Source organism: Frieseomelitta varia, unplaced genomic scaffold, assembly GCF_011392965.1.
Source record: "Frieseomelitta varia isolate USP_RPSP 00005682 unplaced genomic scaffold, Fvar_1.2 scaffold_773, whole genome shotgun sequence".
Classification (NCBI taxonomy): domain Eukaryota; kingdom Metazoa; phylum Arthropoda; class Insecta; order Hymenoptera; family Apidae; genus Frieseomelitta; species Frieseomelitta varia.
Window position 1 is genome coordinate 334,011 of NW_025110560.1, and position 23,118 is coordinate 357,128.

The 23,118-nt window shown below is 37.8% G+C and overlaps 2 protein-coding genes across 4 annotated transcripts; one reads left to right on the forward strand and one right to left on the reverse strand.

Annotated features, from left to right (window-relative positions):
- The first annotated feature begins 93 nt into the window (after positions 1-93).
- LOC122535800 (RUS family member 1) lies at positions 94-2,203 on the forward strand. Its single transcript, XM_043667625.1, has 9 exons — positions 94-290; positions 360-517; positions 600-760; positions 838-1,030; positions 1,092-1,207; positions 1,291-1,487; positions 1,562-1,821; positions 1,883-2,069; positions 2,135-2,203. The coding sequence occupies exons 1-9, from the start codon at positions 221-223 to the stop codon at positions 2,185-2,187; spliced, it is 1,395 nt and encodes a 464-aa protein (XP_043523560.1). The 5' UTR covers positions 94-220; the 3' UTR covers positions 2,188-2,203.
- Positions 771-3,504, reverse strand: LOC122535801 (RWD domain-containing protein 4). Of its 3 annotated transcripts, XM_043667627.1 has the most exons (5): positions 3,256-3,504; positions 2,997-3,106; positions 2,726-2,920; positions 2,465-2,657; positions 771-1,041 (listed from the first exon to the last, which is right to left on the reverse strand). In XM_043667627.1, the coding sequence occupies exons 1-4, from the start codon at positions 3,355-3,357 to the stop codon at positions 2,492-2,494; spliced, it is 573 nt and encodes a 190-aa protein (XP_043523562.1). In that variant the 5' UTR covers positions 3,358-3,504; the 3' UTR covers positions 771-1,041; positions 2,465-2,491. The 3 variants fall into 3 exon arrangements, with proteins under 3 accessions (XP_043523562.1, XP_043523561.1, XP_043523563.1); XM_043667626.1 differs by lacking the exon at positions 771-1,041 and having other exon boundaries at positions 2,403-2,657; positions 3,256-3,503; XM_043667628.1 differs by lacking the exon at positions 771-1,041 and having other exon boundaries at positions 2,403-2,653; positions 2,725-2,920; positions 3,256-3,502.
- Positions 3,505-23,118: the final 19,614 nt, after the last annotated feature.

Genomic DNA, 23,118 nt, shown 5'->3' on the forward strand with positions numbered 1-23,118 from the left:
TTTTTGCTATCTTTTCCATATATTTTTACACGTTACGGAAATTTTTTTAAAAAAATTTGATTATGCAATTTTTTTGAGCAAAATATTAGGGAATTTTGTTGTATTCATAGTGGAGATAATCGCGCGTGGATGCAACAGCGACTATGATCGTTAATAAAAGTGCATATGTTTCCACACGGTATATTCAAATCAAAACAACGTAATCTCGGTGCACTTCAAGATGCATGAGCGATTACTATTCACCGAGGCCTACGGGAGTGAGAAAGACAGGTTTTTCGTCAAATCAAAAGGTAACTGTATTCTGACATGTCAAACGTCACTGTTAGTTTACCTAACCTATCATTCGTCTTGGTCTACAGACGAACAATCGATAACCGAACTGTTATCAGACACAACTAGAACGAAGTCTTTTTATTCTGGTTTCATATCGATTGTAAAGGAGGTATTTTTACCTCAAGGATATCCTGACAGCGTTCACCCTGATTATACATCTTATCAAATATGGGATACAGTTCAGGTTATTTTACATAGAAAGTTACAAAAATTATAAGTGAAACTATCAATGTAATTATGTCATTATTATCTTTGATTTGTTATAGGCATTTGCAAGTACCATAATGGGTACACTCACAACACATTCCATTATGCAAGGGGTAGGTGTAGGTGAGGCTGCAGCAACTCCACTAGCAGCAGCTATAACGTGGATATTAAAAGATGGAACTGGGATGGTTGGTCGTATTGTATTTGCATGGTGGAATGGGTAAATAAAATTATATACGAGAATATAATATTTCTAATTAGTCTCTACAAAAGTAGTGATTGTCTTTCATTCATTAGGACAAATTTAGATGGACAATGTAAAAAATGGAGGCTCTTTGCTGACATTCTTAATGATTTAGCAATGGGATTAGAATTACTCTTACCTTATTTTTCCTCCTATTCGCTTGGAATATTGTGCATTTCAACAGCAATGAAATCGATTGTTGGTGTTGCTGGTGGAGCAACAAGGGCAGCACTTACACAGCATCAGGTACGATAGATCTAAAATAGATTTAGTTTTGTTAATTATAACAAATTAATCTGCATTACAGGCATTACAAAATAATTTGGCAGATGTATCAGCTAAAGATGGAAGTCAAGAAACATGTGTAAATTTAATAGCATCTTTTGTTGGTATTTTAATACTTTCAATTTTTCACAATGAGCGGTAAATATAGTAGTATTTATTATTTTTTAATAATTGAATTTAATTTTGTCAAGTACAGTATAATATATATAATCTGCACCTAGATATATAATGGAACTCTATCTCTTTCTTGTGATAATACATCTGTATGCAAATTATTCTGCGGTAAGGGCATTATGCTTAAATTCTTTGAACGAAGATCGTTTAGCTTTAATAATAAAAAGTTATATTTCAAACGAAGTTATTCCAAAACCGGAAGAAATTAACAAAAAGGAATCAGTGTTACTATTAACAAAACCTAGTAAGAATATTTAATTTTAATTTTAAACGTTAAATTAATACAAATTGCTGCTCCTATTAATTATTTCTTTGCAGCAATAAGTATATGTGGATTCAATATAAAAATAGGTATTTCTCTTGCGGCTCTTATAAAACAGGATATAATTTTAACAAGTGACACCGAGCTTGCATTGAAACTCTTTCTAGATAGAAAATATTTGATTTCTATTGATGTACAAAATAAAACTATTTTTATATGTCTTAAAAAAGACGCGCAACCTTATGATGTCCTAGAAGCATATTTCCACGCTTGCCTTTGCGGCTTTTTTATTTGTATGTCTTTGAAAGTGCCACTTGTAAGTAAATCATATGAAAGAATTTTAATACTTATATGTTGAGATATTACGTCTTTTTCAGGATGTTTTTGTAAAACCCGAAGTAAGTGATCTGTCGTATCCTTTAATGCGACTTTATGTACTTAATAAAAGGTACTCTAATACAAATAATGGCATACAATCGTCAAAAGCCATAGAGAGTATTTATGCTACGAATTTATTGATCTCTAGCGAATACAAAGCCTTCATTAGTGATCTTGAAAGCAAAGGTAATTTTATTTCTATATGATAAAAGTTTATTATATGTTTTATTCGTAAAAATGTTGCTTTTTAGGATGGATAACAGAAACAAATCTATTACCAGTAGCAGGTTGGAGATTTTTATAAGAAAAAAATTATAAAAGAAAAGGCATGAACATTGGAAATTAAAATATCATTGTTCCTTCCACATTATTTATCTCGATCAAATTTTATAGTTGTTAATTATTTGAGTAATTTTATTTGCATATTTTGTAACTATCTGTTGGCAATGAGATAAAATTATTTGTAAATATTTTTTTACAAATTTTTATCACAGGTAATTATAATTTATAATATATTAGTAAAACCGATATGGGAACCAGTTTATTTTCAATAATTTATAAAAATATAATACGCCTTTAACCTGTACAAATATTTCAATGAAGTTGAACTAAGATTCTTGTTTAGGGCCAGTCTGTGATAAATGTTTTACTATGTCCACCCAGTCCCATCCTCGTGGTTTCTCTCCCTTTCCATCTGCTTTATTCCATTGTCTACGTTTTTGAGCTTTAGTCAGATGTTCCTTTTTTGGCTTTTTTGTTGTTTCTTCCAACTTTACATAACAAATTAATTCTCTTTCATATATATCGAGTAAATTTATATTTCAATATAATTGATTCTTACCTGTTGATGTTCATCTGTTATCTTTAGCTGATTGGTTTGTGAGTTTAAATCAACTACAGAATCTGGTTGCGCTGAGACCAATTCAGTATAATGTTCTTGTACAGATTGAAATAATGTATAAGTCATAGCACATCCAAGCCATTGGTCAATCTCTGCTTCCACATGTTGCACCACTTTGTCTTTTACTTCTTGTACACTGTATTCCAATCATTTACCTTTAATAAAAGCAACAGAATGCAAGAATAGTCAGTGGATAAGATGACTGGACTTACAGGTGCTTGTTGTAAAAAGTGTTCATATTAATGATAGGCCTCTCTGATGGATATGTTGTTCCCCATGAAATCTCCAATAGAAATGATTTCATATCGTTGTCCTCTCCATACTGTATATACAATTAATGTTAAATATATAAAAACTTGTCAGTCGAAAGTCATAAAATTTGAATAAACATGATTATGATTCATTCGTCATTGATGATGATCCTTTTTAAAATTTTAAAATTATATTTCGTAATTTTTATAGACAGCAAACCTTATATTGAAATGTTGTAGGTGTCAACTGTTTAAAAGCTGAATCTCCTTCATATATCGAATGAAGTACTTCTCTTTCCTCTTCCTGAATTTCCTCTTCCATTTCCTTTCTCCCGTATTCGAATTCAATAATTTAATTTTTCTCGTACACGCACAGCTCATGCGTTATTTGGAGGTTAGGAAACTTCAAGTCGACGAGGTCATTAAATCGATTGTGCTGCCTCGATCATGCTATGCATGCAATATCTCGAATGCTTGCTGTGCTACTTTATGGGACTCGGTGTGTTCTGAAGTTATTCGAGTCTATAAGAAATTTGAAATATCGGTACGACCTCTATAATTTAAAACGTTTAGTTCAAAGGGTTGATTCAAGAATACCAAGTTTCGTTAAACAGCATTTCAAAGGTTTTTCTTTTGTCACATTGTTAGAAAGTTTATACATGTGCATATATATATTTGATTATGTTATGTGTTTGATAATCTATTGATAACAGTGAAATACTGTATATATAGTGAGCTTTATATTCTCTATATTCCTTTTTAACATAGAGTAAGGTTAATTACAATTTTTTCGCATAAAAAAGATATCTTATATATATCTTATATAAAAAGATATATTATATATATATATATATATTAAATTATATAATATATTATTATATTAAATTATATAATGAAATAATTTTATTTCAATTTAGGTAACAATTTAGTAAAATAATTTTAGTTACTTACGTTAAATCAAAATGTTATGGAAGTTATATAGGGCAGTCGACCAAGGCAGTCGTATTTAATGTTTACAGAAAATATTTCTTGGAAATATCCTTTTCCAAGAAATATTCTCTTTTAAGAAATGTCTTGAATGTGTTTATGCATGGCCTTGTATCGAACAAAATTCAAAACATTGAATATGTTTATTGTTCTTTTGGTTTTCAGGTTTCGACGTATTGCAAAATTTTGGTTTGTCATGTGAGAGGGGGAACCGAAGATTTCCGAACGAATGAAGAAGTGTAGAAGAATATACGGTGAGAGATGTTATTTGCTATTGGAAATCGTAGCGTTAGGACATCGTTACGGTTGAGGTGCGTTACATATTTATTGCGTAGTATCTGTATTACTATTTTTTCACCATTTATGCTCTAATATTATCTTTGTCTAATCAATATGCATTTATATAATAATCTATTGAATGTTGTCTAGCGCTCTATTTCATTAAATCAAACTTTAATCATTAAAACTTAAAAACAAATTGTTATAATATTCCACATTCTGTTACAAATTGCTCACATTCCTCATGTCTTATTTCCTGAGAAGTGTTCAGTGGTGTTTTCAAAAATTAAGAATGGAAGTATTTTCGTGTTTTGTATCTCAGTTTTATTTTTCACATTTTATTTTAATGATTATTATTTTAATGATTATTATTTAATTAATTCAAGTCTGATTGAGAATTCGGAAACTTAACATTTATTCTTTTATTAAAATAAAATTTAGAATTAATTGAAACTTTAAATTTTCAATTATATTGTTATAAAGTTGTAAAGTTCTTATTATCATTCATATTAAAATTTTAATCTCTCGTGGTCTTTATTAAAATTTTATATTTAATAGAATTCAATTTTTTATTATTTGAAGCTCTTTATATAATTGTGTTTTTAAGAAGAAAATATAGTATTCCACGTTTTGTTGCAGATTTTGTACAATTTTTTTCAATGATGATGTTCCTCTATGATGACGACCTCGCTGATGAATTCTAGTCTACTGCAGTATTGTCGACCACGTTCTTCGCATCTAATTGTGAGTCGTATGTATTTTATTTCCTCTGGTCACTTAATCATATCGTAGGATGAAAGGTCCAAATCGATAAGAGTGACTGGTTTTATTACGTAGAATTTTTTACAATCATGGGTATTCATTCTACCTGTGAGTAGTAACATTTTTTGTATTTTATTTGTTAATTTAGGCTAAGCATTTATACACATCACGTGTTTGAATACTGTTAACAATTTATCAATAATAGATATCATGAATAGAATATTGAATAGAATATGAATAGAATATCATTAGAATATAATACTAATAATTAGTATCGATGATGTAATTGATAATTAGTTAGAATATTGCAGTAATAGTAATTTATACAATCACATTCAATATGGCTATTCACAAAAATTAAATATTCATGAAGATATAAATAAATAAAGTATGAATATTCAAACAAACAATGAATATTATAATGATCACACGAGCACACACGAGATATATGAATACCTGGCATATCTATCTATGTCTGTGACATACAATTTATGTTGGAATATATTACAATTATTAATATATTCCATATATTAAAAATTAAATCGGTCATTTTTTAAGAATAGCTATGCAAATATGCTGTGAATTTACATATTTGTAAATAAAACAACATTATATCTAATTATATTATTCATAAAAATATCATAATTAGAACAGTTTTTTCTAATGCTTTTAAATGAATGTTGTAGTCGAATATATGCTAAATTTTTTATTCCAATTTTCATCAATCTTTGTTTTAAATCGTTATATTTAATCGTGGCAGAAAAAAATACATTGTAAGCAATGTCTATTCATATACCTCGTTTGTGCAGCGGGATTAAAGTCGAGTTATGGTAAGGTCAACGGTCGGCACGGCAGGAGATTGCACAGACAAGTTTCGTCTGCGGGCAATGCGGGCATAAATATACGCGACGGCTGGCAAAGTATGTACTTACATACTAAACAAATCGAAACTCGAAACTAACGTTGATTTTAATAATAATTTGTGAATTATTTTCTGACATGAAAATAAAATTTATGACGATATAAGTATAATAGGTATAATGAAATTTGTTTTTGAAAGTACATAAGTTGTAGAAGCTTATATAATGTAATGTAATATAATTTTTCGTCCTTTGTTCATAAAAGATTCTATATTGAAATATGATAAAAATAATAAGGAAAAAATTCAAGTATAAAAATACAGATATGTGGGAATTTTTAATAATTTAAATCCATATGTGTAGATGTATAAGAATAATAATTCACAATTTTATAGTTTATTTAGTTCAATTTCAAACAGTAATACTCTTATTTTATACTGAATCGGTAACATTGGAAATGATACTAAATTTTTAAGGAATGAGATAATAAAAACGTAGGCCGAATGCATTGGATGATGCATCTGCACACGGTTGGTCCATTCTGATAATAAATAAAAATTATTTATTATCTGGTGCATACGTGCATTAGTATACATTTTGTACATTTCAGTTTAATTATAAAATCCATTAAGATACTTCAACGTTAAATTTAAAGATAAAAATAACAACAATCTCGGTAACGAAATTAAATGATTTTATCTCTCTGTATACCAGGTTTTAACTTTGCATTACAATTAAATCCACGATATACAAAGAGTTATTACAACATTAAAATTTAGGAATTTCCCATGCTTCGCAAAATTTTAGTAAGCAAAGTAACCAAAATTTCTCGATCCAAACTTCTCGAAATTCTAATATTAAAAAATTCCGTCGATAGTAAGCAATGAAGTAGAATTCACGAGGATTGTATCCGGACATCGCAACATTAAAATCTAGAGATTTCTCAAAATTTCACACGCTGAACTCCACAGATAAGACTCTATCGATACAAGCAGTAGATGCTATTCAGAAAAATTGAAAAATAAAATTCGCCGCAAGAAAGGGAAAGATACGACACAAAGTAAGATGCGTTATTCGAATAATTTCGAAGCTGTCGCTCATCCAGTCACAAAGATTTCTCGGGATATCAGTCGAATTGTGGAGCAGTTTGTTTAGTCGTGCCGCGTGCCACCACTGTGATAGGTAGCAGGATGTTCGAAAGAGAAATGAAGCGAAAAGCGGATAGTGAAAAAGGCGACGGGGAAAACGCGGTACCGAGGAAGAGAGAGAGAGAGAGAGAGAGAGAGAAACGTAGTACATATCAAGTGAGTAGCGAGCCATGGATTAATGCGAGTTTCCACTTGGAGAACCCCAACCCCACGTTTACACGAACATCAGTTCCTGACCCCGTTCCATGTTTCGTTTAAATTTCTCTCATCGCGGTACGTTGTATCGGGAATCGAAGAATATGCCAGCGGTAACAACGCATCATCGGCTTCCTGTCAGACGAATTTTTCATTCTCGCTTCGCGCGGTGCGATAGGTACTGATATTCGCCCCAATCTTTTTTCCCCTTCGAAACTTAAATGATATGCTCGGAGAAAATTGATATTTTTGTATTTAATAACGCGTTTGCATTAATTTTTTTTTTTAAACACAGTCAAATTGTACTTTACTGTTTATACCAGGGGTCTTCTTTCCTTTCAAAATTTAGGAATATCTAGGAAGAATTGATATAGATGTAAATAAATAAATAAATTCAATAAATATCCTATTTATAATGTTATCTTCTTATAATACTGAGACTTTAATTAATTGTATTTATTTCTTACGAAAGAACTGAAAGAAGACACTCTAGACAGAATTTTTTCCTTTTAAATTATGCTGGTAGACACGGCTGGTAGAGGTGTGCGAAAACCCGAAAATATCGGGAACCCGGCTACCGTTTTTCGAACTACTCCACAATGCTATATAGCAGCCTACAAAATATGTAAATACACAGTTCAATTTCTTCTGCCAGTGAAATTATTGGAAACACGGATTCTAAGAATCGTGTGACCTGATGTAAACGAACATGTGACTGCGTGCTTAGTACTTGAACATTATGTACGCTGTTGAGCAGTATCGCTGAGAAATTCGGGAAGCTCAGACGTATGTTTCAAAATCTGTGTAAATTTAATAAAGATTAAAAATCTTTAAAAAAAGTGTCGAGTGATAGTGAGAGTAAAGTTGTGGTAGCAGAAAGTAGTGCAGAAGATATCATGTAAAGGAAGAAGGTAAAGAGAAGCTCTGTTTGGGAACATTTTCAGGAAAAAGATGATACAGAGGCGGAATGCATACATTGTCACCATGAATTTAAAACTAAGTATGCAAATACTACTGGTTTATTACGCCATTCGAAGCAAATGGATCCAAAAATAAGTACATGTACTAGAAAAGAAACTGAATCGATATAAAATTTGTCTCATGTACAAAATGATACGCGAAAGATTGTTAAACCAAAAGATATAACAGAAGGAATTGCTCGAATGATAGTTCTTTCGATATAGCGTTGAAGGCGTGGGCTTTAACGAATTATTTATACTTGTTACCAATCCTTTCCCAACTCTTTCGAGATTCTTTCGAGAATCCCGATAAATTCGAGAATCCCGTCCCGATCCAGAAGAAATTTCGTGTCCCCCGACCCGATCCTATATTTCGGGTTCTCGCACACCTCTAACGGCTGGTATCATAAAGAAAATTGAAAAATCTCAAGTAATTTCATTTCGATTACCAAGAACTCAGTGGGTGATAATAAGAAATGTATTTTAAGCCGTTCGATCGGTCGATCGGTCAATACGAACAAGCTGAAATTAGTGGTCGTTTTGCAAACACATGTTTGAGACACGTGGCGTACGTAAGTCACGCACACCCTCTCATCATCCACCGCAAAAGGAGACTTCGTCGAATTCGTCGACGATTCGCCGAAATCTTCGGGAATTATATTGCTGGTAGGCATCTGTATTTCGCAGTAGACGCGTGCACGGGACGGTCCTCTTCTACGAATTCAGCCTGCACGACATCCCCGACGAAATGTTGCGCCTGTCCATTATTCATCGCGGCCACTGCAACTGTGCACGCACGTTTCGTGCGCGAATTTTTCTTTTAAACCCGGGTGCCTGGGGCCTGTGCCCGACCCCGGCTCTCTTCTCTTTGTCGGCTCCGGGAAAAGAGAAAATGCTTTGGTGAAAATGAAATAACGCTCCTCGGAACGACATTATAAAATACAAAGTGGGTTTTCACGTGTCTTCTGTCTTTTTCTTCTTTTTTTTTTCCATCTTCCTTTCGACTGTCTTTAGACCGTGTTTGTATTATAGACGTTGTCGATTCTTAGGATGACAAAATTTTTCTGTAAATTTTCTTCCGCAGCGTCAGTGTTAAATTGATCGAAATCAATTTCACAAATGATTTTCGAGTCCCTTGATCGCAAGATCCTCTTTATATTTCTCTTATTGGTTTGTTAATGTCGCAAATGAAACGAGCAATTTCGACCGGGAACACTGGTAATGGAACTGGTTGGTAACGAGTTTCCTCTCGGTGGATAAAGACAATAATAATCGCGAGAAGAAAAAGGCAAAGGCGGCGCCGTGGTGTCGCGAGTGCATCGATCACAAAGAATCGCCTAGGTGCCCGTGATTCAGAACATCGGCCTATCTCCCTCGGCTTGTAAGTGCCTGTACGTAGCCGGCCCTCTCTCTAGTTCGAGCACGAGGAGCCTCATGAAACATGGATCGAGAGTCGCCCTGGAAGAAGCTGCGGGAAAGAAGCCGACCGCCTGCCGTGCGCGCTTGCCGATCATCGCCGATAGTGATGGGACCAATACTCTCGCGCGTCACCCCTCGTTTCATTGGCTATTGTCGAAATCGCGCGTAAATCGGTTGACATTGATGTTTGAATTGGTACTTGACGAGATATCTATGTGAATTATATTTACAGAAATATCAGAATATAATACCTTTTTTTTTTTTTTTTTTTGTTTCTTCTTGATAAGTTTTGTACAATAAATCAAATATTTTTTAAATATTTTCGCTGACTGTTTTCTAGTTTCTTTTTCTTGTAAAAATACTTGATTTCTTTGAGTCAGATACTTCAAGTTACATTGGATAAAAAATGGTAATTGCTTTGGAGATTAATTTCTGTTGATTTCTTTTTCTTATAAAATTGAATTAACTGTATACTGATTATCTTTGAGTGCGAAGTAAAAAAACTTCCAAATTAGATCCAAGCTGATTTTTTGATCCCACTTTTATAAAAGTTCTTGAATCAATCTGAACGATCAACTATCTACAAGAACGAAATTTTCAATTAAATTGTTACGAAATAAAGAAAGTTCGAAAGATCTATTCCACACAAAGCGAAATTATTTTCTGGTATTCCTGTTATAATAAAGAGGAGACGCGTGCAATCGTTGTTGCACACGAAGCTTCCAAGCTGGTAGAAATTATGAGATTAGAGGTATACTCAGGTAGACGTATATAATGTAGAATTGCACAGAAGATGTATGGATATAGAGGTGGAGGAATTCTAGAAGGTGAATGCTGAAGAACGTATGAATTTTGTTACATACGGATACCTACGGAGAAGTTTCTATAAAATGAGAAATGGAAATTTGGAAATCTCAGAAACGAAGATGGAAGCTGAAGCACGGATGAATGCGTGGAGATATAGATATCTGAAAAAGCATGAGTTTGGAAAAAGGAGATTTCAAACTCTCAGAAATGAAGATGGAAGCTAAAAATGAGTTTGTGTAAATAGAGAAACCCAAAGGGTACTTTTTAAAAACAGGAAGAATAAATGGACGTTCGGAGATTTCGAAAGTGAAGATAAACGTTGAAGGATGAACGAATTTTGATAAACGCACGTTTGTAAAGATCTGAAGAGAAGTTTTGAAAAATCGAGTGGAAATAGGAGTTTGGAAATCTCAGATGAATTGAATATAAAGATTCAAAGGCAGAAGCAGAAGTAGAAGCACAGAGAATAATTTAAATGGGAAAAATAAATGGAAGTTTAAAAATTTCGAAGATAAAGAAACGGAAGCCAAGGAAAGAGAGAATATAAATACGAATATAGAAATTTTAAGAGAACATACAAAAATATAATTTTAAATATCTTAGAAGTAAAGATTTAATACACGAGAAATTAATGACGCGAAAGTATGAAGATGGAAAAATTTTTGGTGATACAAGAAGCGTCGAGAAGGGATGATTCGACGAAGATTAAGATGTTGGATGATCCATGATCGGTCCCATCACTAATCACCGATGTGACTGCGCGGCTACCTCTCCTTGAATGGTCGTGCAAGAAAAGCTTCCTGGCTCTCTTGATTCACGGAAATTAGTGCCACCGTGATGCGTACTCTGTGGCTCGATATGCATTATGTAAAACCGTCGACTACCGCGTCGTAATTGTATCGTTTTGATAAGTAAGCTCGCACGCTTCCTCATCTCTCCGGCCTCTGTGACTTCTCTGCGTTTCTTGCGTTTCATTCCTTGCTCCACAAGTCTATCTCTTCGACCCTATGTAGAACTTAATTTCGATCGATAGAATCGTCCATCTGGATTTTGTCTTAATCGAGAAATTTGAAATTTGATGAAAGCTCTCTATTAAGTTTTCTGATATTTAGCTGAGAGAATTTTATTTCATTTGACAGAATGTTTTTATACTTACGGTGAGATGATGTGATGTTAGAGTTCAAATAAATCCTAAAGATCATTAATTTTGTATAAATTAAATTTTTCCAAATTTGGAATAAATTGTGCAGAAATAAATCTTCTGAATGAAAAATTAATGAAAACATAAAGGGAGGGATTTTTTAGAATTTAGAAGTTCACAGTTCACAAATTTGGACAACTATTTCCAATGGTGGACGCTGGGGCACATTTAGAGAGCATTAGAGTCGAATGGTGCGAATGGTTTAATGCAATTTATAACGAGATGGTGTAGTAATCGCGGCAGTATTTAATGCGTTCCAGTATTAGGAAACCCGTTTTCGAACAAACGCGATGAAGATTAGTGTAATCGTAGCCCGATTATTTTGTCAGATTAACTCTCGCGCTCAATAGTTGGAATATACTGTCAGCACGAATCTGCATGTATATACAAAACTAATTTAAAGCTCCTACAATTTATGTATTCTAAAACAGTATAAGGAAACTTTATGAGGAAACACATGGTGTTTATTAAAATGAAAATACGAAATTTATTTATCGTAATTAATTTGCAGAACTCTCAAGAAAATTGTGTCGAAAGTTTCAGTCAATCAATATCTTTTCATCGTGTTGATCACTGATACAATTCATGTTTCTTCATTTCCATCGAGTATCTTTTGCTCAGTCACATTTAGAATTCTTGTTCTTTTAGTAATTTCCTTAGAATATTTCCGATTTTTAACAATACTCTTAGGATTCTGCAATTGTTGTTCAGACGATGAAGCTGGGTTCAAAGGAATTTTTAACAGAGAAACACCTTCCGCCTTCGATGAAAATATTAGGGAAAGATTTTCACTAAATTTTAAGGATATTGGTTTATTAAATCGTCCATTAATCGAGCCTTAATTATCGAAGATTCTTATTTTCCCAATTATCATTATGTCATTGTACAAATAATTAATTAATTCATATTAGTTCATATCAATTACCCACGAAAGATTCTTATTAAATTTCTCAACGGTCGTTATACACATCTGGTGTATTAACACTGAACATTTTGAGAATACGAGAACGATAAAGATGGGGAAGCAAGTCTAGCAGAGATTCTACCAACGTCAAGAGGAGATATTTGTCACGGATGATATATGTGGTTGACGTTCGAAATCGGTGAAGATCGTGGAGGTTCGCCGTTTCAAAGGGGCAAATAGAAAAGGCGGCATCTCTCTGCTTGATTGCGCGTCTCGTCCCGGAGATATTTGTCCCGGGGAAGAAATATATGCGGTGCAATTAGAACAGAATGCCGGGAACAAGCTTCGCGAAGGAGCGAATTGGAGGATGTTTTAAGAAATTCGTGTAATCGGATGAAATACGCGGAGCAGATTTCTATTATAGGAATAGAGACAGGTATAAATTATTTCGCGAGATAACGAAGGGAAAATGTTGGAAGTTTACTTAACGCGTAATGATAAAAATAATGAATATGAACGACGTGATTACAAGAGAAATTTGGCACGCGTAATTCCAGTGTGATAAATTTTCGTAAAATGTGTGATATACATATAGGATGTTCGTAAAAATTTATATTTCTATGATCGTGACTAAAGAAATTAAATTTATTAGAATCGCCACTTCTCACGAATGTGTGAAAATTCTCAGTTCATTTTCGAGTATATTAATAATACTTCTACTTTATTGATAATACTTTACTTTAGATACTTTTTTCTATTTTTACACAAGTTTTTTTTTTTTATTTCTTCACACCTCTTTGTCTTAAAATTCTCGAGTTCCTGTTTCTTAAATATTTTGTACATTTTTATATACGTGTTAATATCCGCGATCTGTTTATGAAAGAAAAAAAAGAGAAGACACTTTCCGGCGCAATAATTTTCTCATCCTCCGCGACGTTGCAACCCCCGAGATCACCGAGTTCTCACGGGAAGCCTAAACCACGATCCACGGCTCCTTAAACCTGCGCTCTCGGTCGCGTTAATTTTCCGACATTATCAATTCAAGGGATGGCAAAGCTCCGGAGAGGCGCTCGACGCGCGTCATCAATAAACGATCACCTCCAGTTTCGTCTTTAGTTGATCCCCGTCTCGTGGATCGCGCGCCTCGATGCTCATCGATCATCTTTTCGTCGTGGTGTGTGTCTCTCGCGCGAGTCGAAGTCGAAGTCGAAGTCGACTGTGCAACAGAAAGAAGGTAGACGCACGTCGATGCACGCGAATAAAAAAAAAAAAAAAAAAAAAAAAAGAAAGAAAGAAAAAGGGAAAAAGAATAGAGCGTAATTGCCAGCGATGAATAAGCCCGTAATTACCAGGTCGTTCTTTCTCTATGATTTATCAACGATTTATGCTCGCACACCGGGTGCAGGAAATTGGTCGTGGCCGAGGAGAGAAACAGAACCGTGAGGAGACTGATCTCCGGTTCTTACTTCTTGAAACACGAGCCTTCCTTCATACGTGCCCAGCGTTCAAACGTCCCGACAATTTCGCGCCGAGAGTCCATCGCAGCGTCGAGAACACGCGTTTCCGGTTTTTCTCCTCCCCTCGGCGCGATTCGATGTCGGTAACAGGCAACAGGATCTGATTTCTGTCGACGGGTAAAAAGGGTCGATGGTACGAGGTGTCGGGCGAAGAAAAAAAGAAAGAAAGGAAGAAAGAAAGAAAGAAAACGAAAAGAACCCGGCTGAATGTGAAATTAGCGTGGCAAATAGGGGATGATAAAGCCGCGTGCAAAATGGCGTAGTGGCGAACCAGAGGATTATCAAATGGCAGATAATTAACGACGGTGGAGGCGCGCGCGCGTGAAAAATGAACGAGCCTGGAAAAGGAGCGGAAGAACGATTAAAAGGGAACACTGTGGAAGAAAAGAAGGGAGGAGAAGCCGAGGAGAATCGGTAAGGGAGATGATGTTCCTGGAGGAGAGCGTAAGAGAGAAGGAACGAGGGAACTTATGTAAATCTGACTGCAAAAATAGCGGACGTAACTCGGTGCCCCTAATCTCTCGCCTCACGGTCGCCGCTGACTCGAACGAATCGTCTCTTACTTACGCTTTCGTGCTCATTACTTTACTTTCTTCGTTGTGTCTCTTTCGTTCAAAATCTGGTCTCGCGGTGCTCCTTTTTTGTCAAACTTTACTTTCGTTAGTGGGAATTAGTTCCTTCTTTCTCGAATATGAAACGTCGACTAGATTTCTTCAACATGTCGTACATTTAATCAAATGAATTTGATTCAATTTGCTCTTCTGGCCTAAAATGGCCACTCTGTTTTGAGATGGACATTCGTAAAGATATCATTCAAACATTTTAATTATTCGCAACAAGATTTGCTTTATTGCTTTAAAATTCAATGGAAACTGTTGACTCCTTAAAATCAGGTTATAAAACTAGCCTAATTGTTCTGTGCTTACATACTCGCGAACGTAAGAGAAGCGAAAACGTGGAACGAAACGAAGAAACCGGACAATTGGCAGAATAGAAAGAAGACAAATGGACGAAGGCGCAGAGAAACGAGGGGTCATGAGGGGGAAAAGGAGAAAGCAAGAGTGGAGCATGAGCTAAAATATTCAATGCTACCCCCTCGCCTTCTTGCGGATAATTATACCTCTCGCAGATATAAAGAGCTCGGTCGCTTGAAATTAAAAGCTCCGAAGATAAGCTCCCGCGGGGAGGAGAGCCGCCAGCTTGCTTTTCAGAAAGTAGCAAAGTGCACGATTTTCAGCAAGGGAAACAGCCAGAAACGTGGCGATGGCGAGGTAAGAGAGAAAGAGAGAGAGAGAGAGAGAAAAAGGAGGAGGTGGAGGTTGACGATTATAGGGACGCTGCTGCCGCAGCTGCATGCCACATCGAAGATTGTATTTAACCAAAGGTCTTTAATCTGGCGAGCTCTTTTTCGGATTCCAAGCCCGATTTTCAATATTAATTTCTGGCGCCCTGCCCGTTCCCAGATGCCGTGAACAAAAACCGACCACGTGGAATTAAGCGACTAGAAGGCTTGACATTCTAATTACCGGGCATCCATGCTTTCGGAGAAATACTTCGCAGACCGGTGAACCGTCATTACGGAACGAATAACCAATCTGGAATTCGTTATCTCGAGCGAAAAATCTCTTTCCGACGAATCGAGTACGAACGAAATAACCGGCGTTCAGGCTCCCCTTAGAATACACGACATATTTCAGAGGTGAAATTTCCTAACTGAAATCGCAAAATCGTTCCTTCTTGTTTAAACGAACAACATATACAATTAAGGAGGTATTCTAGTGAAAAAATCGATTTTTCTTTTTGACATTTTCTCAAAGTACGTACTTTCGAGAATGCGAAATATGTAAAAGGATTTGTTTGAATTCGTGAAATTGGCAAAGTTATAGATGTTTAAAGGAAACGGCGTACTGCTCGCAACGTAAGCATGAATATTTTTGTACAACGGGTAACAAAAATATTCGAACGTGTTTTTCTGAAAAAAATATTTTATTTTATAATGTTATTATTTATTTTTGTATTGTTATTATTTTAAAATATTTTATTTTTTCTTAACTGCTCGATTGATTGTAAGTATGAATATTTTTGTATAACGAGCAACAGAAACTTCAAACGTGTTTTTCTCAAATTCATACTTTTCGAACTGGTCGGGATATCTCACGTTTCAGTTGACCGATTGACCTGAAATTTGGAGGAGATCTTCATCATGATATTTTTATCGCATGAACCACGGATTTCAAAATTCGATGTTTTTTTCTATTATTTTTTTTTTTTTCTTTTTCTACCACCCAAAAGAAGAAAAACACAAGGAGAATCGATATTTTAACTTCAAAATACTGCCATTTTTTTAATTTTCAAAATTTCGCTGTTTCCGTGGTCCATGCGATAGCCATATTTATACTGATTAAGATGCAGTTTGGTTTTTTAGTTTCAAGTAACCAGACCGTAATCACGTCAGTCATTCGAAGCCGTTTTTTAAAAACATGCTTTACCTGAGGCTTTATATATAATTTCCACAACTTTCATTAATTTCGTTAAGAAAGAAAATTGTAAATACTGCATACCAAAATGTATCATGGTTTTCTTAGAAAAAAATCCTCAAAAAAGATAGATTTTTTCAAGCCGGATTGCCAGAATGCCCCCTTAAATAACGGCCGTGAGAAATATAAACTTCGTAACAACACCATTATGAATCGCTTTCGTGAATGATTGTGAAAGCAGAGGGCACCAGACGTAAGGAGAGAAAGTAGCGTAGTTTTAAAAACATCGAACCAAACGTCGTACTCGATTCGACCGTGTTCCACTTGGACTTTTAAACGAAACATCCACGAAGATTAACGAAGATTACGCACGTATACGTATTTGATGATTCTAATCGCCGGTTAGCAGGTATTTTCACTCTACGATTCTGCTCTCGTCCTCCTTTGAAAGCCGCAGAGGCATAATTAACGGAACAGATTCCCAGAGAGAACGATTTCTTGCCGCGCACGAACCGTGCGAATATTTAAAGTCGAATCGAACAGCCCGGGATTGGGGGTAGTCTTACGCGTATTCGAAAGTCGTTACCGCTCGGCTTGCGGAAGCGGCGGGACTCGAGGCTCAAGGAGCAATTACAAAGCGGAAATATACGTCGGATCATAAATAGCGTCGGACGTATGTTAAACGGTCGGTGGGAAGTTTTGACGTAACGCGAAGTTAGCGGGCGGAGGTCACCGCCATAATTTTACGGTTTCGAGCTCAAAGAGCATTACAAGTTGCGAAATTATCACTGTACTAACGTACGACCGTGTTACACCGTGTCTTTTTTTTCTTTTTTCTCTTTTTTCCCCCCTTTTCCCCGGTCGTCTCGTCCTCTGAACACACAGCATCACTCCCCGTCCTCAAACCACCCTCGTCCGGCGGCCGCGTAACTTCCGTGATAAATGGCGCTTTGTTTAAAATGAATTAAACGAGTGGCCGGTTGCTTACAGCTGAAATTGTGGCTTTCGAATGCGGGACACGCGAACAGGCGCACGGTGAATTCCGAATTGTCGACGAAGATGAAAATCTTGAGTGAAGATGGGACGGGATTCCAGCGACGGACGGTGAATTATGATACGTCGCGCGAGGTATCAATGACGTCGTTCGTAGGAAGTGTGTTTTTACAGAAGGCGTGCTTGCTTGCGTGCGTGTGTGTACGTGTGGTTTCAGTACGTTTGAAACTGATGATCATCACCGGCTGTGTGTGTTCGGCTGAATTCGAGATTGAATTCAAATTAGATTTCAATTCCTTCGATCCCAGCATCTAGGTCGGAAGTTTCTGTACCGAAGCTCGATTTAACTTTTAAAATCCGTCGCTTTTAGGATCGAATAAAAAAAAAATTCAAAAGTCAAATTCAGATCTGCAGAATACAGAGGGGAGGGGAACGCAAATGATGGAGAGTTCTTTGGCCGCTGTTGCGAGTGTCAGACGCAAGCGGAGGGCTTTGCTACGTGAAAAAATTTTTTTGCACGGAAGCCTGGAGCTTTTTAGTCTTCGCACGGTTAATTAAATTCGAAACGGTGGCAAGTAAATGTGATGGAAAGGATATTAAGTAAACCGCAGCGACTGGAAAATTAATCTCGGTTTTAGGACGGGTAATAAGGATATTAACTATCCGTCATGCACGACAACGTGATTAATTCACGGAGGGGAAATATGTTCGTATTTGTACGAAATATACAGGTCAAACGAAAGTACCGGAATCGACTAATTGGTTTCCCGAGTCGAATCTCGTTTTGACGAGATTATTCTGTGTACAGAGTTGTAATATAATTCCTTCATCTCTGCGAGAGGATTTTCAGGTTCGTTAAGTGTTCCTCTCTCCCTCTCTTTTGCTCCCTCTCTGGAAACTCACTTCACTTTTCGTCTATTTCTGGCTTTTATACCACTATAATGACTGTAAAGAAAAACGATCGATCATCACTTTCTTACCCTCTGATGGATAGTGTTCGAAAGTATTGCGGATATTTATTCTCCACTGCATAAATTTCAATCCTTATAATTGGTTACTCATTGACGTAGAATATCGTGACGCGAATCGTTAATTCTTAAAAATAATAAACGCTTATAAATAATAAGCACCAGGGGTTTCGAAAGCGTGCAACTATTTTATAACTTGATAACGTTCTAAATCGACTGCCGACTATTACGCCATTTTAAACGTCAGTCTTTAAACAACACGTCTAAATAATAAACACCACCGGCTGTATATTCCAACAGGTAACCTGAATTTCCAGTTCACGTTAATCGTCAGCTCGATTACTAATTCATACGCGACGATCGATCGATCCCGAATAATGCACGTTAATAACGTCGCGAAGATATTCGAAGCTCGTTCTCGCGTGTCTCGCGACAACGAACGTTCAACCTAATAGTTTCCAAGGGACTCGGTGGATGGCCAAGATTCCCTTCGAGCGTGATCGTTACTCCTATTCGAGCCACGCCACCCGTCTAAAGGAATTCTGTCGATCGTAATCCGCCGAGCTACCTCCATTGTGCTATCCCAGTTTCGACGAGTTCCCGGGAAGATTGACCTTTCCGGATGGAGTCAAGTAGCCTTTCAAATTTTCAACGAGCAGCAATTATTCTCCACCGAACTTCCCCTCCCAAACAGCGGCGTTGTTATATAATCGGGTACATGTTAATCGTTAATAAACTCATAAGCTTCAAACCGCGAACGTTTTTTTTTTTTTTTTTTTTTTTTTTTTTTTAGGGGGAGAGAAGAAGGTGTAGGCGACGATATTCTTGGGAAAAATTGTTTCGTGGTTCGGAGGGGTTCTCTCGTGATGAATGTTCCGCGGGCGAAGCTTTTTCGTACAATTGATATGCATTGCATTCTTAAGTCCACGCTATGGATATCGTAAATTCAGACGGTGCACGCAGACCCTCCGCTTCTGGAATTTACCGGTACGCCTTTATTTTGTTTCAGACATTTGTTATTCGCACTCAACAGGGTATTAAATAAGTAAGCTGCCCTCGTAACTCAATGTTTCCGACTGACGTTCGTTTACAAAGAAAAATAGGCTCGGTAACTACGATCGAGGAACACGCTCAGCGGCTGTTGCGTTCGCGAGTATCGATCGAGTGAAAATGTGACAGTCGCGGGGGATTGAGCGATTCAAAAATATTCACATTAAATAGCAGCAGCTTTGAAATTAACGTTCTACGTTTGAATTACTACGAACGTTAGTTGAATATGAATTGCTATGCCGAGAAACTACTACGTCATGCATCGGATGTCAAAATTGACAGATGGATTAAATCTTCGTTCCAATAAATTCCCACGTAACGTTTCAAGCCTTTGCCATCAACAAACTTTTCTTGTTTCTTGTATCAGCGTCACTTCGTAAATCAAATGATGTAGCATTGGAAATAATCATTCAAATGGTATTCAACGTGAAATTTTGTTGATTACATCTTTCCAACATGTGATGTCGATTAAATTTAATCAACCTGTGCATTGCCGGGACAAGTATAACATACAAGACACTTCGAGAATTTCGTAAGAAGCAAGTCTAGTTTATTTGAATTATGTAAATTACCGAGTGTCAATTGGACTGTCTTCAGAAATTCTCTTGTTTTTCTCGCGTCGTTCATACAACTGCCAAATGTACACGTCCGTTACAATTATCGGCAAATTATAAAAAGACGATAGATATAGATTTAAGTAACGTCCCCTGAGAACAACCGAGGTAACGCAAACAAGGTAACAAATTCTCCCTTGCAAATTCTCAGCCTCGCTCAAGTTTCCATAATTATCGTAATACTTCTGAACCAAAGCCGGGCGTCAAAATTCCCAAAAGTCCCGGGGGAAGGGGCGCGCGCGCCGACAAGGCGTGCTCTCGCGCTCAAGAGCATACAAGTTAATTATTTTCCTGGCGACGTTGTTGCCGGAAAGCCAACAGGCTTATCGGGCGGTTAGTCGAGAACCGCAGTTCTGCGGCTGTCGAGCGTGCACGGAACGGCGCAAAGGGGTCGATTCAAGAAGCGTTCCGGGACACAGAAAGAGGGATGACGTCGACGACGGTCGTTCGACACGGTGGTGTCGGTGCCACGCTGTGGGTGTTGGCGTCTAACGCTGTCTGGATCGGTGGAACGCTCCCACCGCCGCAAGCCAAACATAGTTTAACGCGAATTGCCGCTAATAAAGACCCATTCGTCGTGGGCATTTAAGAAGCTACGTCGCCGTACGACGACTTCGCTTCGAGAGCTTCCTTTTCTTGCTTTCGAAGGCTCCCCTTTCCCCCGGCCACCCTGGCATCTCCTTTCTTTCCAGCTATTCTTACCGCCGGTAGGACAGCGCGGAAATTGCTCGGCAATTTCCATGAAAAATGCCAGAGGTTTACAGTACGACCGCAACGAACCCCGCCGCGTGTCCTCGTCTAGTTTGCCGCGGAAATTACGCTACCTTTCCTTCCTTTCCTTTCTCTCGTTCTCTCTGTGTGGTGTGCGTGTCTCTCGCTCTTTCACGCAACCGCACACACATATACACAGATGCACACGTTTTTTTCGCCTATTCTCTCGCCAGGTCGCTACAATTCCACCGCATCGGCCAGTTTATTGAAATAAAATTGCCCGCCGCGGTGATATTCGGTCATATCTCCCGGGCTGCTTCGCCCCGGCAACTAGATCACCGTTGTCGGGCAATTACAAAAATCTTGTCCGCCTCGCAATTTGACGCGTACTCGCCGGCGGGTTCTTTCCATCAGCTGCCAGAACCCGGCGGGGCCGGGCGTGTTATTATTTTCGAAATACAAATTGAGCGCGGACCGGCGCGGAGATTGAAGATGAGCTGGCAGACGTACAGACAAAGCTCAGTGTTTGCGAATGTATCGACGAACCGGATGGTGAAAAATGAATTTTCGTTGGTGTTTTTAATATCGTAATTCCGCGATGAGGATAATTGGTGAATATCAATGGCGAGCGAAGGGTAACTTTAAGAGAAAGTCGCCGCAGCAGAATTATCATCCAAAAGTGTAGACGAGTAAATCGCGCTCGTTCAGCTAAACGTATCTTTGTTTATTCAAAAAATGTGCGCATTTTCGCGTGTCGAATCCACCGATGCCGGGCAGTTTATTTGCTCCTGAAATCCAGCTATGAATTAAAACCTGGAGATCACGACATCCCTCCCGGGCTACGCAGTAATCCTCGCGCTCCGCCGTTCCAAAAAACCCGCAACGGAAAAAAAACAAAAAAAAAGAGAGAGAGAGAATAAACAAGAAGAGAGGAAAAAGAGAAAAAAAGGAGGAAGAAAAAGAGCAAAAAAAAAAAAAAAAAAAAAGAAAAAAAAAAAAAAAAAGGAAAAAGAAAAAAAAACTTGCCTCTAAAATTCGCGGCAAAACGGTTTCAGAGGCGGCCATAGATAGTCCGGCCGTAGAAGCCCGAAAAATCCCATTCGGGTCTCGTGGAGCGGCGACGATCGGCGTGACGTATTGGTTGGCGGCACGACGAGAATCCGCGTGAAATACGTGGCCCGGTGGTCAGGCGGTATTTACCGGCATCGTCGCCGTTCACCGACGATTTTCTAAAACGCGAATCGTACGGTGATTTACGCGCGCCGATGTATATCCATTAAGGGAAGGCGGATCGAGAGAGAGAGAGAGAGAGAGAGAGAGAGAGATCGCGAAAATATATAAATACTTTATTGAGCGATGATCTGGTTCTCACGTACGATTCCGCGCGGACACGGGTTAACCGAACGTCTGATGCGGGCCCGCACACACACACACACACACACACACACGCACGCACGCACGCACGCACACGTTTCACAGCGCGGTTATGTTTAACGGGCAGATAAGCATTTACAGGGCAATCATTCGGGTCTATTCATCGATTTATCGGTGGAACGGCCGACGAAGTAAATTAAAAGGGCAGGTGCGCCGATTATTAACGCCCGCATACACGCCAACCGAACCGACGCACTGATCTCTCCTCTCCTCTTCTATCGTCTCTCTCTTTCACTCTCTCTCTCTCTCTCTTTTTCTCTTCTCGGCACGTTTTCGATCACCGCGCCGGAGAGCCTGCTGCCTCGCGTTCCCGTCATTAATATCAATCATCGTCATCGCGGCATTTCGGCCGGTTTTCCCGCGCCGATAGTACCGCCGCCGATGATCGATCGGCCGCCTACGATACTGTTGTCGAAGACAAGCTGGGAATAAACGTCGATTTCACGGCTCGAAATCGGCGGCGGCCGTCCTGCGTTTGCCGAGCGATGTGTACAACTGGGCAAAACGATTCCAACGAGTACAGAATATCCTGTGCTACACGTTCGCGTGCATATGCACGTGTCCAACGCGCACGTACACGTACGTGTTTCATAACTACGACCGCGTATGTTAATGCTTTTAATAATGTCTTTTGTGCGCGCAGGTAGAAAGGTAATGAAAATTATAATATCGCGAAGGCAATCATCGAGCCATCGGTGAGCCGGGATGAAATCAGAGGTGAAGCGAGACCGAGTAAAATTGTTTGTCGTCCCTCTGTTTGATCTGTCGACGTTAATAACGCTGGCTCGATTGCGCCTC

Coding starts and splice junctions, on each gene's coding strand:
- LOC122535800 (XM_043667625.1), top strand. CDS start 221: ATGCATGAGCGATTACTATTCACCGAGGCCTACGGGAGTGAGAAAGAC. Junction 291..359: donor GTTTTTCGTCAAATCAAAAG/GTAACTGTATTC, acceptor CTTGGTCTACAG/ACGAACAATCGATAACCGAA. Junction 2,070..2,134: donor TAGTGATCTTGAAAGCAAAG/GTAATTTTATTT, acceptor GTTGCTTTTTAG/GATGGATAACAGAAACAAAT.
- LOC122535801 (XM_043667627.1), bottom strand. CDS start 3,357: ATGGAAGAGGAAATTCAGGAAGAGGAAAGAGAAGTACTTCATTCGATA. Junction 2,921..2,996: donor ACTTTTTACAACAAGCACCT/GTAAGTCCAGTC, acceptor ATTGGAATACAG/TGTACAAGAAGTAAAAGACA. Junction 2,658..2,725: donor ATAACAGATGAACATCAACA/GGTAAGAATCAA, acceptor AATTTGTTATGT/AAAGTTGGAAGAAACAACAA.